General features: G+C 42.7%; 1 protein-coding gene across 1 annotated transcript in view; it reads left to right on the plus strand.

Moving 5' to 3' along the window:
* The first annotated feature begins 1,190 nt into the window (after positions 1–1,190).
* Positions 1,191–16,780, plus strand: part of unm_sa1614 (un-named sa1614) — a 117,436-nt gene continuing 101,846 nt past the window's right edge. Inside the window, exons 1-8 of the mRNA XM_045705329.2 lie at positions 1,191–1,690; positions 12,029–12,101; positions 12,366–12,511; positions 12,863–12,937; positions 13,027–13,076; positions 14,595–14,724; positions 15,049–15,134; positions 15,970–16,045. Coding sequence (XP_045561285.1) covers positions 1,565–1,690; positions 12,029–12,101; positions 12,366–12,511; positions 12,863–12,937; positions 13,027–13,076; positions 14,595–14,724; positions 15,049–15,134; positions 15,970–16,045 — 762 coding nt within the window. The 5' untranslated portion in view covers positions 1,191–1,564. The remainder of the gene's footprint in view (positions 1,691–12,028; positions 12,102–12,365; positions 12,512–12,862; positions 12,938–13,026; positions 13,077–14,594; positions 14,725–15,048; positions 15,135–15,969; positions 16,046–16,780) is intronic.

Raw genomic sequence — 16,780 nt, forward strand, 5'->3', positions numbered from 1 at the left:
CAGGACCTCTATACCTGGCGGTGTCAGAGGAAGGCCCTAAAAATTATCAAAGACTCCAGCCACCCTAGTCATAGACTGTTCTCTCTGCTACCGCATGGCAAGCAGTACTGGAGCTCCAAGTCTAGGTGCAAAAGGCTTCTAAACAGCTTCTACTTCCAAGCCATAAGACTCCTTGAACACCTAATCAAATAGCTACCCAGACTATTTGCATTGCCCCCCCCCCCCCCCTCCTTTCCCCATATTTTACGTTGCTGCCATTATCTGTTTATTATCTATGCATAGTCACTTTAACTCTACCTACATGTACATATTACCTCAATTACCTCGACTAACCGATGTCCCAGCACATTGATTGACTCTGTACCGGTACCTACCCCGTATATAGCTTCGCTACTGTTATTTTACTGCTGCTCTTTAATTATTTGTTACTTTTATTTCTTATTTTTTACTTAACACTTATTTTTCTTACAACTGCATTGTTGGTTAAGGGCTTGTAAGTAAGCATTTCACTGTAAGGTCTACACCCGTCGTATTAGGCGCATGTGACAAATATAATGTGGATTTCAAGTGCTTTTCTGTCAATAATATTTGGCTTGTGATGTGATTGGTCTGAAGCCAAATCCAAACTGGCTTCTCTTGACACTTTTTTTTTTTAGGTGGGAGGCCAAATAGATACTCTACACATACTAAGACAGAAGGTCGCTGTTTTGTTTGCTAGGATGCTTTTGCTGGTGAGAAACATTCAGCCTCTTGTGAACTGAAGAACATTTATGAAACACAGAGAGACTAAAGATAAATACTTTAGTATGTTTTTTTCTTTATACATTTTTGGGGAATGTCTGGCATCCCTTGGCATCCGTGAATACAAACCGCTGTTGATGAGAGGAATCATTTGAAGCAATTGCGGTCTGGTCAGTTCTTTCAGTTTTGCCCAAAGGATTTTGGGTTGTGTGAGTCCTCTTCCCTTTCAAAAATGCCTGCCTTGGGGAGGGACAGGGCACAGCACGAAGCACGTTCAGATCTCACCCCCCCAATACACCGGAAGTTGTCATGGAGTGAAGGCCTATTGTTCCGTGCGCGAAGCCCTCTGACATTATCAAAACAAACCCAGTGGTCCCCCAGGGTGAAATTCACCTTTAAACATAAAATTGCTTTGATAAGTAAATCAATTGAGTTGTACCTAATGAACGGCAGAGATTAGACTAGAAAAGGAGCCTGAAAAAAAGATAATCGTGGGAAAGTGTTTATGATATAGGCCAAGGTCATTACAATGTAATTTGTGGTGAATTTTTCTCCACCAAAAAATGCCATTAATGAAGGTGCGTGTTCGGGCATGCGCGCATCCATGCCATCAGTGCGAGTCTGACGATGATGCACGCGCACAGGAGGGTAGCCTCGGTTCCTTCCTCCATTCGGATGTAGTATGGATTTTAGATGCCTTGTCGAACGGATAAACATTAACATGACTTACTTAGCCTATTAAACGGCGCATGTTTTAGTCTATCACGTTGTGAATTCATTTACTTAAAAAAAAAAAAAAATCCGTGCTCTTTTTAAGATCAAAATGCCGGAGTTTATCTCTGTCGATGGGTTTATCGCCGAGACCTTGGAGGACTATAGCTCTCCGACAACCTCGTCTTTCACCACCAAAATGTCAAGTTGTAGAAACGCAGTAGACAACATCGAAGAGGTAAGTTCATTGTTTCTGTACATTATGGCTATCATAACCTGTAATCATTTGAGAAACACTCTTTTCACGTCACTTCGATACAGAAACGAATGGGAGTTTTTGGGAGGCTTGCCAAGGTACGCCCAGCACAAAGGTGTGCTGTACAATTCCGGCATCAACCAACTATCGCTCAATCTATGGACTGGGGTAGTAGACAAAGCGCCTGACGGCTTTCTTTGTGTCGGCCGCATCTTTTTTTCTCGTTTGTTCACGAATGAATTTAATTCCACATACATAAGCATGGTTTTTGTCACGAAAAGGCTCAATGTTGCATTAGATTTCACCAATATGCGTAAAAGCATCTACATTGTGGTGATGTCCTTTGTTTATCAGATTATTCCTTGTGGCGCTCGTGCTCATTGTATGGAACGCGAGGAAAAACATTCCAATGTATTATATACTGCTCAAAAAAATAAAGGGAACACTTAAACAACACATCCTAGATCTGAATGAATGAAATAATCGTATTAAATACTTTTTTCTTTACATAGTTAAATGTGCTGACAACAAAATCACACAAATAATCAATGGAAATCCAATTTATCAACCCATGGAGGTCTGGATTTGGAGTCACACTCAAAATTAAAGTGGAAAACCACACTACAGGCTGATCCAACTTTGATGTAATGTCCTTAAAACAAGTCAAAATGAGGCTCAGTGGTGTGTGTGGCCTCCACGTGCCTGTATGACCTCCCTACAATGCCTGGGCATGCTCCTGATGAGGTGGCAGATGGTCTCCTGAGGGATCTCCTCCCAGACCTGGACTAAAGCATCCGCCAACTCCTGGACAGTCTGTGGTGCAACGTGGCGTTGGTGGATGGAGCGAGACATGATGTCCCAGATGTGCTCAATTGGATTCAGGCCTGGGGAACGGGCGGGCCAGTCCATAGCATCAATGCCTTCCTCTTGCAGGAACTGCTGACACACTCCAGCTACATGAGGTCTAGCATTGTCTTGCATTAGGAGGAACCCAGGGCCAACCGCACCAGCATATGGTCTCACAAGGGGTCTGAGGATCTCATCTCGGTACCTAATGGTAGTCAGGCTACCTCTGGCGAGCACATGGAGGGCTGTGCGGCCCCCCAAAGAAATGCCACCCCACACCATGACTGACCCACCGCCAAACTGGTCATGCTGGAGGATGTTGCAGGCAGCAGAACGTTCTCCACGGCGTCTCCAGATTCTGTCACGTGCTCAGTGTGAACCTGCTTTCATCTGTGAAGAGCACAGGGCGCCAGTGGCGAATTTGCCAATCTTGGTGTTCTCTGGCAAATGCCAAACGTCCTGCACGGTGTTGGGCTGTAAGCACAACCCCCACCTGTGGACGTCGGGCCCTCATACCACCCTCATGGAGTCTGTTTCTGACCGTTTGAGCAGACACATGCACATTTGTGGCCTGCTGGAGGTAATTTTGCAGGGCTCTGGCAGTGCTTCTCCTGCTCCTCCTTGCACAAAGGCGGAGGTAGCGGTCCTGCTGCTGGGTTGTTGCCCTCCTACAGCCTCCTCCACGTCTCCTGATGTACTGGCCTGTCTCCTGGTAGCGCCTCCATGCTCTGGACACTACGCTGACAGACACAGCAAACCTTCTTGCCACAGCTCGCATTGATGTGCCATCCTGGATGAGCTGCACTACCTGAGCCACTTGTGTGGGTTGTAGACTCCGTCTCATGCTACCACTAGAGTGAAAGCACCGCCAGCATTCAAAGTGACCAAAACATCAGCCAGGAAACATAGGAACTGAGAAGTGGTCAGTGGTCACCACCTGCAGAACCACTCCTTTGTTGGGGGTGTCTTGCTAATTGCCTATAATTTCCACCTGTTGTCTATTCCATTTGCACAACAGCATGTGACATTTATTGTCAATCAGTGTTGCTTCCTAAGTGGACAGTTTGATTTCACAGAAGTGTGGTTGACTTGGAGTTACATTGTGTTGTTTATGTGTTCCCTTTATTTTTTTGAGCAGTGTATATCAATAACCACTATTATATGATGGAGTGCAGGCTAAACGTCCTATTTATGTTGCCTTTGAATCCATTGCCACTGGTTTTATTGTTGGACTGAGAACGTAATTTTACCACTATACTCGACAGTAAATAGACTGCTGTAACACAGTCGATTCGTTAGGAAAGTGGTGAAATTAACCATTTAGGCAAGTACGCCCATGGCATAGAAAAATGACAATACAACTTTGTCAACTCCATTTATCTGTCCTAGATATCAATTCAATAAAGTTATTTTTATAATAGTCATAATTTACACTACTGCAGTTTTTATGATTTTGATTCAAGCTACTTATCATAATAGGAGGCTATCAAGGCCCATATAGATTTTTTTTTTTATTACAAAATCGGGCAGTTCTTTTAAAGATTAAGATGCTTAATTCATAATCTTAAAACCATTATTTAGTGTAGGCCTATTGTATATCTATCCATGCTTAGTCAATGATCATAAATGCTGGACAGCTGTTTTTGACCAGCCATATTGAAATCCCAGATACCTCAGAGGTAATGTTTTTAAAAAAAAAACTTTGACCCCTTTTTCTCCCCAATTTTGTGATATCCAATTGGTAGTTAGTCTTGTTCCATCGCTGCAACTCCTGTACGGACTCGAGAGAGGCGAAGGTTGAGAGCCACGTGTCCTCTGAAACACAACCCTGCCAAGCCACACTGCTTCTTGACACACTGTTCACTTAACCCGGAAGCCAGCCGACACCAATGTGTCGGTGGAGGAAACACCGTACATCTGGCGACAAAAGTCCGCTTGCACGTGTCCGGCCCGCCACAAGGAGTCAACCAAACACTCCCCTAACCTGGCCGGCGCTGGTCCTATTGTGCACCACCTTATGGGTTTCTCGATCATGACCCGCTGTGACACAGCCTGGGATCGAACCTGGGTCTCTAGTGACACCTTAAGCACTGCAATGCAGCCACTCAGGAGGGCCCAGAGGTCATGTTTTTATCAATGGTTTGTTTGAGTGGTAAGCCTAACGAAGCCAACTGTGGACAAGTCGAGGAGTGAAGTCGGGGGGAGGTGCATTTGCGACAGCCGTTAGTTGGACACTGTAGTGGTTTTCCAACAGCAAGGCTCAGTTCAATATGGCAGTTTCAACATATCTGCTATTGTTTATAAAAGTGTATCTGTATAAATGTTTAAATAAACTTTTCTATACCCCCCTATCACACACACAAACTGAAAACATAACATGTCTACAATGAATTGGTTAGAGAGAGGTCTGAAATATTACTTTCATTTGGATCTGCTGTAGCTTTAGAATAGCTGCAAAGTTTGTTCCTGTTTCAGTCACCTCTTGGGCCACGTTCGAATGGGTCAAACAAAACACCCTAATGATTTGGTTGACAAATAGTGCCTCCCACAATGTAGGTGATGGGTGCAGTTGGTGAGAAGAACCTTGGTTTAATCGAAAATTGCATGACCTTTGATCACACAACTTTTGTAAAGGCCATGCTGGACAATTTTTATAACCATAATGCAACACACTTTGAAAAGGGGTGACCAACGATGGTCACCGACTTCACAAACGGGATCCACCCCTTTTCAAAGTGTGTTGCATTATGGTTATAAAAATTGTCCTCCCTTAAGACCTAAGCTTGAAAAATTAGAAAAAAGTGGCAAAAGTACTGTTTGACCATTTTGAGATGCCGTAGCCAGTATACACTTCCTCCACATAGTCAGAATTAATCTTAGATGACTCAAGAATTCTATCATTAATTATAGTTTTTGCCAAAGAGATCTTAGTCGTGCAACTTTATATCTAACTAAGATGTTTGGTGCAGTATTTCTCAATGAAAAAAGTTGCTTGAAAACTAGTCCTCTCTCGTTGAATGACAACAGACTTTATTGAAGAATCCCTACTGTTGAGCAATCACTGACGATGGGGTGTAAACTTGGGCTCCGAACTTCAACTTACCTCCAAAAAATAAGTTGTGTGCCTGAACAACCGAAAAGAAAACTTCACAAAATGTAGTCATAATATATGCATGAACACAGAGAGCCTGTTCTAATGGAAAAAAATATATAGAAAGCCTTCATTACAGCAGACTGAAAACAGTTGCATGCATTTCTGAATTGCGGTTTATTTATTGTTTAGGCTAATTATTCAAAGCTCCCTTTATTATTTCATTTTAAACCTAAAATGCTTGATTGCATTTCAAAGCATGAATGTCTCGTATGCTGTGTGATCCCGTGTGGCTCAGTTGGTAGAGCATGGTGTTTGCAACGCCAGGGTTGTGGGTTCGATTCCCACGGGGGACCAGTACCGAGACAAAATGTATGAAATGTATGCATTCACTACTGTAAGTCGCTCTGGATAAGAGCGTCTGCTAAATGACTAAAATGATCGAATGATTGATTGATACAGTAGCCTATATATTGAAATATAAGCCTAAGTAAGTTACGGTATTAAAACTAAACAGGACACGCTCTTTGGCCTACAGCTCAATGGTGGTAATACAAGGCTACTATACAAAGCCTACTAATGATAACGACATTGCCTATTATGATTATCATTATAATAATAATAATAAGTACTCTTAAGAATAAGATGGAGATCAAGAAAAGGAGGGTTTAGGAGCGAGAGCTGCGTGTATATTGTGTGTGATAAATAGGTGCTGTTAGATTACAATATTATAATATTTCTGACTGTTTGGAACAGTGTAAACAACACTAAATAAATTATCTCCACAGAGGAATTCAATAACTCTGTCAGGGTGACCATTGGGTTCTTAGTCACCTCTATGACCAAGGCACTTCTCACCCGATTGCTCAGTTTGGCCCGTGCGGCCAGCTCTAGGAAGAGTCTTGGTGGTTCCAAACTTCTTCCACTTTTAAGAATGATAGAGGCCACTATGTTCTTGGGGATCTTCAATGCTGGAGAATTTTTTGGGGGATCTGTGCCCTAACACAATCCTGTCTCGGAGCTCTATGGACGATTTCCTTCGACCTCATGGCTTGGTTTTGGCCTGACATACACTGTCAACTGTGGGACCTTATATAGACAGGTGTGTGCCTTTCCAAATAATGTCCAATTAATTAAATTTACCAAAGGTGGACTCCAAATCAAGTTGTAGAAACATCTCAAAGATGATAACTGGAAACAGGATGCACCTGACCTCAATTTCGAGTCTCATAGCAAAGGGTCTGAATACTTATGTAAATAAGGTATTTCAGTTTTTTTGTTATAAATTTGCAACCATTTCTAAAAACCTGTTTTTTGCTTTGTCATTGTGGGGTATTGTATGTAGATTGAAGAGAAAAAAAGATTCCTGCATGGAATCTTGTCAGGTTTTGGCCTGCCATATGAGTTATGTTATACTCACAGACACCATTCAAACAGTTTTAGAAACTTTAGGGTGTTTTCTATCCAAAGCCTAGTTACTGGGCAGGAGTAGTAACCAGATTAAATCGGGTACGTTTTTTTATCCGGCCGTGTCAATACTGCCCCCTAGCCCTAACAGGTTAACCAAATGTTGCAATTGCGATTTGACTTGCAAATTAGAGCAAAACTGTTGGGATCATGGAAACAGAATGACTATTCTAATTATATAGTTAGAATATAACAGTGGGCACTTTGAATACAGTGTTGTTTGAGATGACAACGAATTAAAATGACAGGGAGGCGTTATTGTGACCGGGTAGGAACTTAATTGTTGAAAAGTGTTTCCCAGGGGACCCTATAAGCTTTGGCTACATCGCATGTTTTCTCTTAGCTACTTCATGTAGCTAACATATTCTTGCTTTGCATATTCCTCTTTAGAAGATACTGTTGCACAATCAACATCCTGATTTAGGTTGTATTAGCTAGCTATGTTTGCTCTTACTCTGTACATTTTTTAGCTAGCTAGCTATTAGCATTAGCGTCTCACAAGTTTTAGGGCAACTTGCTAAGAAAAGACAAACTAGCTGTTTGCTGATGTAAGAAACACAAACGAATAGTGTCATTTATAGAACGCTAGTGGAGTTATATTAAGAAGCAGTGAAAACAGCATTGTTGTCATCAACATTATTGCATGTGCTGCATTGACCATGCAGACTGAACGCAAGTGTCTCGTGGTTGAGGAACATTGAATGCGCTCCTTGAGTGACAGGGGGCGTGGCTAGGTCTGTGTGGAAAGAGGCACAGAGAGAAAGAGCAGAGTGAGATGACTCCAAGTAGCGAAGTAAACTATAACATTTTACATCACATTTAACAAACCAAACATTCAAATACCGGTAGTGAAGGTAAAGTAAAAACCCAAACCAGTCCCTGCATCAAAACCGGTATATCATAAAAAACGTTATACCGTCCAGCCCCAGTAAGCAGGAATCAGGAGGATAGAATTATGGTCAGATTTGCCAAATGGAGGGCGAGGGAGAGCTTTGTATGCGTCTCTGTGTGCGGAGTAAAGGTGGTCCAAAGGTTTTTTTTCCCTCTGGTTGCACATTTAACATGCTGATAGAAGTTTAGTAAAACGGATTTAAGTTTCTCTGCATTCAAGTCCCCGGCTACTAGGAGCGCCGCCTCTGGGTGAGCGTTTTCTTGTTTGCTTATGGCGGAATACAGCTCATTCAATGCTGTCTTAGTGCCAGCCTCTGACTGTGGTGGTATGTAAACAGCTATGAAAAAATACAGATGACAACTCTCTAGGTAGGTAGTGTGGATCTACAGCTTATCATGAGATACTCTACCTCAGTCGAGCAATTGCTTGAGACATAGTCCGCCGCCCCTTGTCTTACCAGACACCGCTGTTCTATCTTGTTGGTACAGCGTATAACCAGCCAGCTGTATGTTGATAGAGTCATTGTTCAGCCACTCTAAGGTAACCTGCCTAATTGACTACCAACCCGTAGCACTTACGTCTTTAGCCATGAAGTACTTCAAAAGGCAGGTCATGGCTCACATCAACACCATCATCCCAGAAACTCTAGACCTACTCCAATTTGCATACCACCCCAACAGATCCACAGATGATGCAATCTCTATTGCACTCAACACTGCCCTTTCCCACCTGGATGAAAGGAACACCTATGTGAGAATGCTATTCATTGACTACAGCTCAGCGTTCAACACCATAGTGCTCTCAAAGCTCATCAATAAGCTAAGGACCCTGAGACTAAACACCTCCCTCTGCAACTAGAATCTGGACTTCCAGGTTCTGGACTTTCGGGCCGACCCCAGGTGGTAAGGGGAGGTTACACATCGGCCCCTCAGGGGTGCGTGCTCAGTCCCCTCTTGTACTCCCTGTTCACTCATGACTGCACGGACAGGCACGACTCCAACACCATCATTAAGTTTGCCGATGACACAGCAGTGGTAGGCCTGATCACCGACATTAATGAGACAGCCTATAGGGAGGAGGTCAGAGACCTGGCCGTGTGGTCCCAGGACAACAACCTCTCCCTCAACTTGATCAAGACAAAGGAGATGATTGTGGACTACAGGAAAAAGAGGACCGAGCACGCCCCCATTCTCATCGACGGGGCTGCAGTGGAGCAGGTTGAGTGCTTCAAGTTCCTTGGTTTCCACATCACCAACAAACTAACATGGTCCAAGCACACCAAGACAGTTGTGAAAAGGGCACAACAAAACCTATTCCCCCTCAGGAGGTTGAAAAGATTTGGCATGGGTCCTCACATCCTCAAAAGGTTCTACAGCTGCACCATCGAGAGCATACTGACTGGTTGCATCACTGCCTGGTATGGCAACTGCTCGGCCTCCGACTGCAATGCACTACAGAGGGTAGTGTGAACGGCCCAGTACATCACTGGGGCCAAGCATCCTGCCATCCAGGACCTCTATACCAGGCGGTGTCAGAGAAAGGCCCTAAATATTGTCAAAGACTCCAGCCACCCTAGTCGTAGACTGTTCTTTCTGCTACCGCACGGCAAGCGGTACCGGAGCGCCAAGTCTATGTCCAGGAGGCTTCTTAACAGCTTCTACCCCCAAGCCATAAGACTCCTGAACAGCTAATCAAATGGCTACCCAGACTATTTGCATTGCCCCTCCCCTCCTTTACACCGCTGCTACTCTGTTATCATTTATGCATAGTCACTTTAATAACTCTACCGGTGCCCTCGCACATTGACTCTGTACCGGTACCCCCCCCTGTATATAGTCTCGCTATTGTTATTTAACTGCTGCTCTTTAATTACTTGTTACTTTTATTTCTTATTGTTATCTAAAAAAAATGTAACTGCATTGTTGGTTAGGGGCTCGTAAGTAAGCATTTCACTGTAAGGTTGTATTCGGCGTATGTGACTAATAAAATTTGATTTAAATTGTCCACTTGGCTACCTTTTTTTATTTTAAGCCCTGTTTATACCTTGGTCTAACATGCATCCTTTGTCCTGATCATGTCCACATTCTGCTTGTGCCCACATTTTTTGACAAGTATATACGATTAAAAGACTCATTGTGATCTGATTGTGATCAGATCTTTCTGATCACCTCCGGAGTATAGACAGACCTGAACAGTGAAACCATATAAATCATCATTACTCCGCCTTCTAAAGTCATTATCAAGTGACACCGTTGACTTATGGCATATGTTTCTTAAAATAAATAAATGTTATTTTGAAGGAGTAGCGGTCGAATAACTTGCATAAAGGGAGGGACCAGGATATCTGGTCACAATGCGGACACATGAGACACTTTTTACTACCATGTGTAGATGCAACGATAAGATCAGGACAAAGGACGCATGTTAGCACCAGGCGTACATGAGGCTTTATAAATACCTTTCCACACTGCCAGCCTCATTCGCATACCTCATTGTTAAAAACTCCCACCTCCCATTTATCCTGCCTTGCTCGCTTATGTGCTCCAAAATTTCCTTGTGATGAATAGCAGTGATAGGAGCATTCTTTGCAAGGGCACACCAAACCCCCAGTGCCCTTCACATCACACATTTCTATCTCTCTCTGTGTGTGTTTGTGTGTGCACGAGTGTGAAGAGGGGCCTATATTACGGACATGAACATAGATTTTAGCATATGCTCCATTTAATCAAGCATAATTCGGCTAGTGTTATGTGAGAGCTTTGTAAATTAATGGATTTTGTTCAACCATATGAATATGATGTTCATAAAATTTGCATGATGGCACATCATTTTGGTATTCTTAAGAGTTTCTACTGTAAGTGTTATAACTGCTGCCACAACATGATGTGTCAGACTCAAAAATGTCTTTGGGTGAATTGTTTTACCTTAAACAATAACATACTACACACACCATACTATGTCACGTTCTTAGTGCATGTGTACGTTTTTGTTTGAGTCAGTCTTATACAGTCTATTATGTGTTTGGTTTTCTGAATTAGGCTATGACATGTTGAATTGCCTCTTTTTTTTTTTATTGGTTGTATTTTTCTGTGTAGAGCAGAAAAGCAACGGTAGAAACATGTTTCATTGACCATAGCCTTCTATTCACAAGCCTCTGCGCAAGCCACCACTTTTTTATGGATGCGATCAATCATCAAGCCATGCACATCAAAGAACAAAGTTTTAAGATTAGCTGTGCTGGTTTATTGTTGGGCTTATATATGGTGAAATGCATGGTTAAAAGGGGAAACGAGCAGTGAATTATTGTAGGGCTGGGCGATATATCTTATTTTAAAGGGTTAGTGCGAGATTTTGGCAAGTAAGCCCATTTTCGGTCTCTACATGCTTTGAAGGTAGTTTCATGAGCATGCTAGCTGTTCAGGTAGACTTCCAGTCATTGAGCTAATGGTAGTTAGCAATGGCTCGCGAAACTACCTTCAACTTCCTTCAAAGCATGCAGAGACATAAATATGGTATCCATGAGCTCATCTGACTATGGGTAAGTAGAAAAGGGGCTTAATTACCAAAATCGTGCACTATACTTTTAGGGGCGGTTTCCCGGACACAGAATAAAGCCAAGTCCTGGACTAATAAGCAAGCTCAACGGAGAATATCCATTTTAAAGTGGTTTTTTTTTTGTCTAAAACTAATCTTAATATGTATTCGGGAAACCGCCCCTCAAGGTGTACCAGTATGGATACACATACCGGTATGAATTTGTACAATACTATTTATAATGATATTTTGATACAGTTACTAAATAAATGAAAATTTGACACATTGGACTACTTCACTGTCAGTTTTAGCCTAGTTTGGTTGAGAACCAATCAGATTAGAGAAAGCCCATTAAATCCACAAAGAATTCATTTGTTGCCATGCTAGTGTCATGTACTACTCATAAAACATATAATTAGAACTGTTTTCAGAAAAATAAAATACAATTCTGGCCAAGCCCTAAATTATTGTTTTGTATATGTTTTTACAGGCTTTGGACTGTGACAGAACAGTCTTGCAGAAAATGAAGAAAGCTGCTAAAGCCAAGCATGCTTCAGGTCAAGGTAAAACACAATCATATTGAATAAAACCCACAGCAGATCATTTTGTTTGGTACATTTAATAGAACTGGAGAACAGTGCAAAACAAGTGCCGATTTGCAGCACACATATAATAGCACCTATTATCCAAGATCTATAGCACAAATGGTTGCCATTACCTAGAGTACCATGTAGGAATCATGTGGGCCTGTTAACACTGATCTAGTGAAACCTGTCATCTGCTGTTATGTATGTGTGCTAAACGTATCGTCCCTTTCCACCTTGTAGACCATATCTCCCATCTGGAGCTGTACATCAGTTCCATGGAGAAACTGGTTGTGAATTTCCACTCCAATGGAGAGAAGGAAGTGGCCTCTGCCTTCACTAAGTTTGCTGAATTTTCCAAAGAGCTGCTGACGCCAATAAAGAACTTGGTGAGAGAGAAGATTGCTTTCGAGAGTATAAACAAACAAAAAAAATATTATTGAAAAAAAAAAAAAAAAAATCTCATTAAGCGAGAAGAGAACTCACTTGGCAGATAATGTGCATTGCTTTTTATTTCAGTCCTCTTTCAGCTCTCTGTGATATTATCTGTGATACTTTGTCTCATTCAAAGTTCTGACGTAAACCTCTTTTGTGGAAGAAAAAAAAAACTCTCAAACTTGAATAATCAATTAGAATATGTTTCTGTTGTGTCTACTTCAAAGCTCCTCAGTGACAGTCTGACATTGTGTGTATTGTAACCCACCACAACTGGACATGAACTGAGTGTGTCTTCCCATCAGTTAAAGAGCATGCTGCACAACATCAACTTCTTCCTGGACTCTCTAGTAAAAGGAGACCTGAAAGAGGTCAAAGGGGTAAGTCTAAAATGTCAAATAGCTGATCTTGCCTCGCTTGTGATGACCACTCTAAAATAATGCAAAATGTCTGTTCTCTTCTCCATCAGGATTTGAAAAAGCCGTTTGACAAAGCATGGAGGGACTACGAAAATAAATTGTGAGTGTACATCTGCCCAACAGCTAAATGGTCCTGGTGAGGGAACAATGATTTTACTTGGCTTTTACATTTTCACACCAGTGCCAAATGATGCATTTGCTCCATATCTATCAAAACAATGCATTGCATTCATACTTCCTACAGTCAACTGAAATAATGCTGTATTTTTTTTAATTCTGTATAGCTGTTTTAATTAAGTAGACACAACAGGCTGGTTTATTGCCAGGCCAATGGGCTGGAGGATATTGTTTTGATTTGTGGTGCAAGAGTTATTGTTCATATCACAAATTTGGTCCAAGAGACAGAAGTTATATCCTCACACTCTCTAGCAGCTTTGAATTACAGTACTCTGTGGGGCTGTTTTCAGTGGGGCAATTTGTCCATGGTGGGGTTTGATTCATCACGGCTACAGGGAGACAGGATGGACAGCTGATCGTCCTCGCAGTGGCAGACCACGTGTAACAACACCTGCACAGGATCGGTACATCCAAACATCACACCTGCGGGACAGGTACAGGATGGCAACAACAACTGCCCGAGTTGCACCAGGAACGCACAATCCCTCCATCAGTGCTCAGACTGTCCACAATAGGCTGAGAAAGGCTGAACTGAGGGCTTGTAGGCCTGTTGTAGGGCAGGTTCTCACCAGACATCCCCGGCAACACCGTTGCCCTGTCTCACCAGGTGATGGTCGGATTCGCGTTTATCGTCGAAGGAGTGAGCGTTACACAGAGGCCTGTACTCTGGAGCGGGATCGATTTGGAGGTGGAGGGTCTGTCATGGTCTGGGGTGGTGTGTCACAGCATCATCGGACTGAGCTTGTTGTCATTGCAGGCAATCTTAACGCTGTGCGTTACAGGGAAGACATCCTCTTCCCTCATGTTGTACCCTTCCTGCAGGCTCATGCTGTCATGACAATGCCACCAGCCATACTGCTCGTTCTGTGTGTGATTTCCTGCAAGACAGGAATGTCAATGTTCTGCCATGGCCACCAAAGAGCCCGGATCTCAACCCCATGTACCACGTCTGGGACCTGTTGGATCAGAGGTTAAGGGCTAAGGCCATTCCCCCCAGAAATGTCCGGGAACTTGCAGGTGCCTTGGTGGAAGAGTGGGGTAACTTCTCACAGCAAGAGCTGGCATGTCTGTTGCAGTCCATGAGATGCACTGCAGTACTTAATGCAGCTGGTGGCCACACCAGATACTGACTGTTACTTTAGATTTTGACCCCTCCCCCGCTTTGTTCAGGGACACATTCTATTTCTGTTTGTCACATGTCTGTGGAACTTGTTCAGTTTGTCTCAGTTGTTGAACCTTATGTTCACACAAATATTTACACATGTTTGCTGAAAATAAACGCAGTTACAGTGAGAGGACGTTTTGTTTTTGCTGAGTTTAGAATAGCAATTTTGTCCAATTCTCTCAACTGTATGAATCAACCAACCGTAATGAGCGGTACCAGTGTGTTTTATCTCTTTGACTGACCTGAGAGGAACTACGATTATATTGTATCACTCAGCACCAAGATCGAAAAGGAGAAGCGGGAGCTGGCCAAACAGTACGGCATGGTGCGCACAGAGGTGAGCGGGGGAGAGATCGCAGAGGAGCTGGAGAAAGAGCGCAGGATGTTCCAGCTACAGATGTGTGAGGTGAGCGGGATCTACTGTATAGAGGGTTTCTTATTCAAATTATATGGGGGAGTCTCAAAGTTTTGACATCTGATTAACAGTTCTGGCTTAGAGCTTTGGCCATCATTTGTGCCTCCTGAGAATGGGGTGTTACCTCAGGGTTTGACCTCTTATCCCGTAATGACATAGAGTTTCAGATGTGAAATCTTTCTGAATAGCTCCAAGGTCTTCCATTGGAATCTGTAGTTTCTCTGTCTTAACGATTGCTCAACGGACACATTGGCTTATTCAATGGATGAGTAACTCAACCTTAAAAACGTTTGCTCTCCTCTGTGTTTCTTGTAGTACCTCATCAAAGTGAACGAAATCAAGACTAAGAAAGGTGTCGACCTGCTTCAGAATCTCATCAAGCACTATCACTCCCAGTGCAAGTAAGGCAATGTGGTCTCTGTCTAACTAAAAGTCAGGGGGAGAAATTAACTTCTCAGCTAAACGTGAGTGTGTCTCTCTGTTGCTCTGAGGTTTATTGAGCAAAAGGAAGACCTTAGGTGGTACAAAATAATGGGGAGAGTGGAGTGATTGTATACTGTACTGTAAGTACATTGAAAAAAAGCTATTGCCTAGTGATCTTACTTCTGCTTTCCTGAAAAAAATCTAATAACTTTTTAAACCATATGACTTGATATCTTATTGAAATATGTAAATAATGTCCGTCCCACATTCTGTATTACTGTGCTAGCGCTAAGTGTTTTATAAAATACATAACACTTATGGTTTATCTAGATTATGATATAATAAAACCTATTGGGGAAATTCAGGCTTGGACTCCAGAGGGTTGATAGACGTATTGATGCATTATATTGAGTAAAGGTTGATTTATTAAAAAATGCTTTTGAACAAGATAAGTGGTTGTGAAATGAGTTGACGTAATGGTTGCGGTTTTAGATTTGCCCGAGGGTCATGCAGTATGATGGCATGATCATATACAGAGAACCAGCCTATTGTAGAACTCATTTTCATCTTTCAGTAGAGCTCCAATTGCGTGTGCCAAACACATCAGTTAGATGTTAGACACAATATCCCCTGTGACTGACTCTCCCTTCCCTCTATGGCCGCCATGCACCATCATATGTGACCAGAATCGGGAAACATGCTAGCCCATCCTGCAACACATCCAAACACTCACTCACTCATTCTCACACACACTCACACATACTCTCACATACACACACAATGCGGCAATAAACTGATATTTCCTTTTGTCAGTTTCTTTCAGGAGTGCCTGGTGGCCACAGAGAAGCTCAAGCAGTATATTGACGAGCTCACAGGAGCGCTGGGCACTGTGAGTGGCATTCCACAATAAATGTGTGTCTGATTCATTTTATTTAACCTTTATTTAAGCAGGGAGTATGTTGAGACCACGGTCTCTTTCACAGATGAGCCCTGCACATTCTGGTGTTCGATCAAATGGCAACTTGCAAAGGTGATGTTCACTACAAACACCACCTACTGCAGTCTCAGAATGAGCCATTTGCTTTTCTGTTGCAACCAACCCCCACACAACTGATTGATTTCGGTTTTGCTACAAACCCGCCTTGAACAAATGTAAGGATTCTCTCCAGAAACCATATAATAAATGTAATCTGAACTGTTAATTGTTTTACTCCTGTCATCAGAAGTCGGTGACTGTCCTCTCTCCCAGCTGTTGGGTTCCATTAAGATTCTATTGAGATAAACAGCCCACGCTGTTAGCCCTGTTCTCACATTTAGAGTAGATAGAGATAATCAGCTCAGTTAGCCTCAAACCACTACAGCTCTATTCAGAGAGCCATTCACAGCTGCCCTATGGGCAGAACTTGCACATGTGACTGAAGAAGGGCATCTGCATTCTGAACACTCCCCACCCTACAGCTCACACAGACAGTACAGCCCTTTGATCAACAACCAACTGGATCAAATCCATCAGACTAGACACTGCACAATGGTTGTTCATGTAGATCATAGTGAGCCAGTAAACAACCAAACGTGCTCTGTTTATGACTACCCTATCCTGCACGGTGAAGGGCTATGAGGACTT

The sequence above is a fragment of the Salmo salar genome, chromosome 22 (assembly GCF_965601325.2).
Source record: "Salmo salar chromosome 22, fSalSal1, whole genome shotgun sequence".
Classification (NCBI taxonomy): domain Eukaryota; kingdom Metazoa; phylum Chordata; class Actinopteri; order Salmoniformes; family Salmonidae; genus Salmo; species Salmo salar.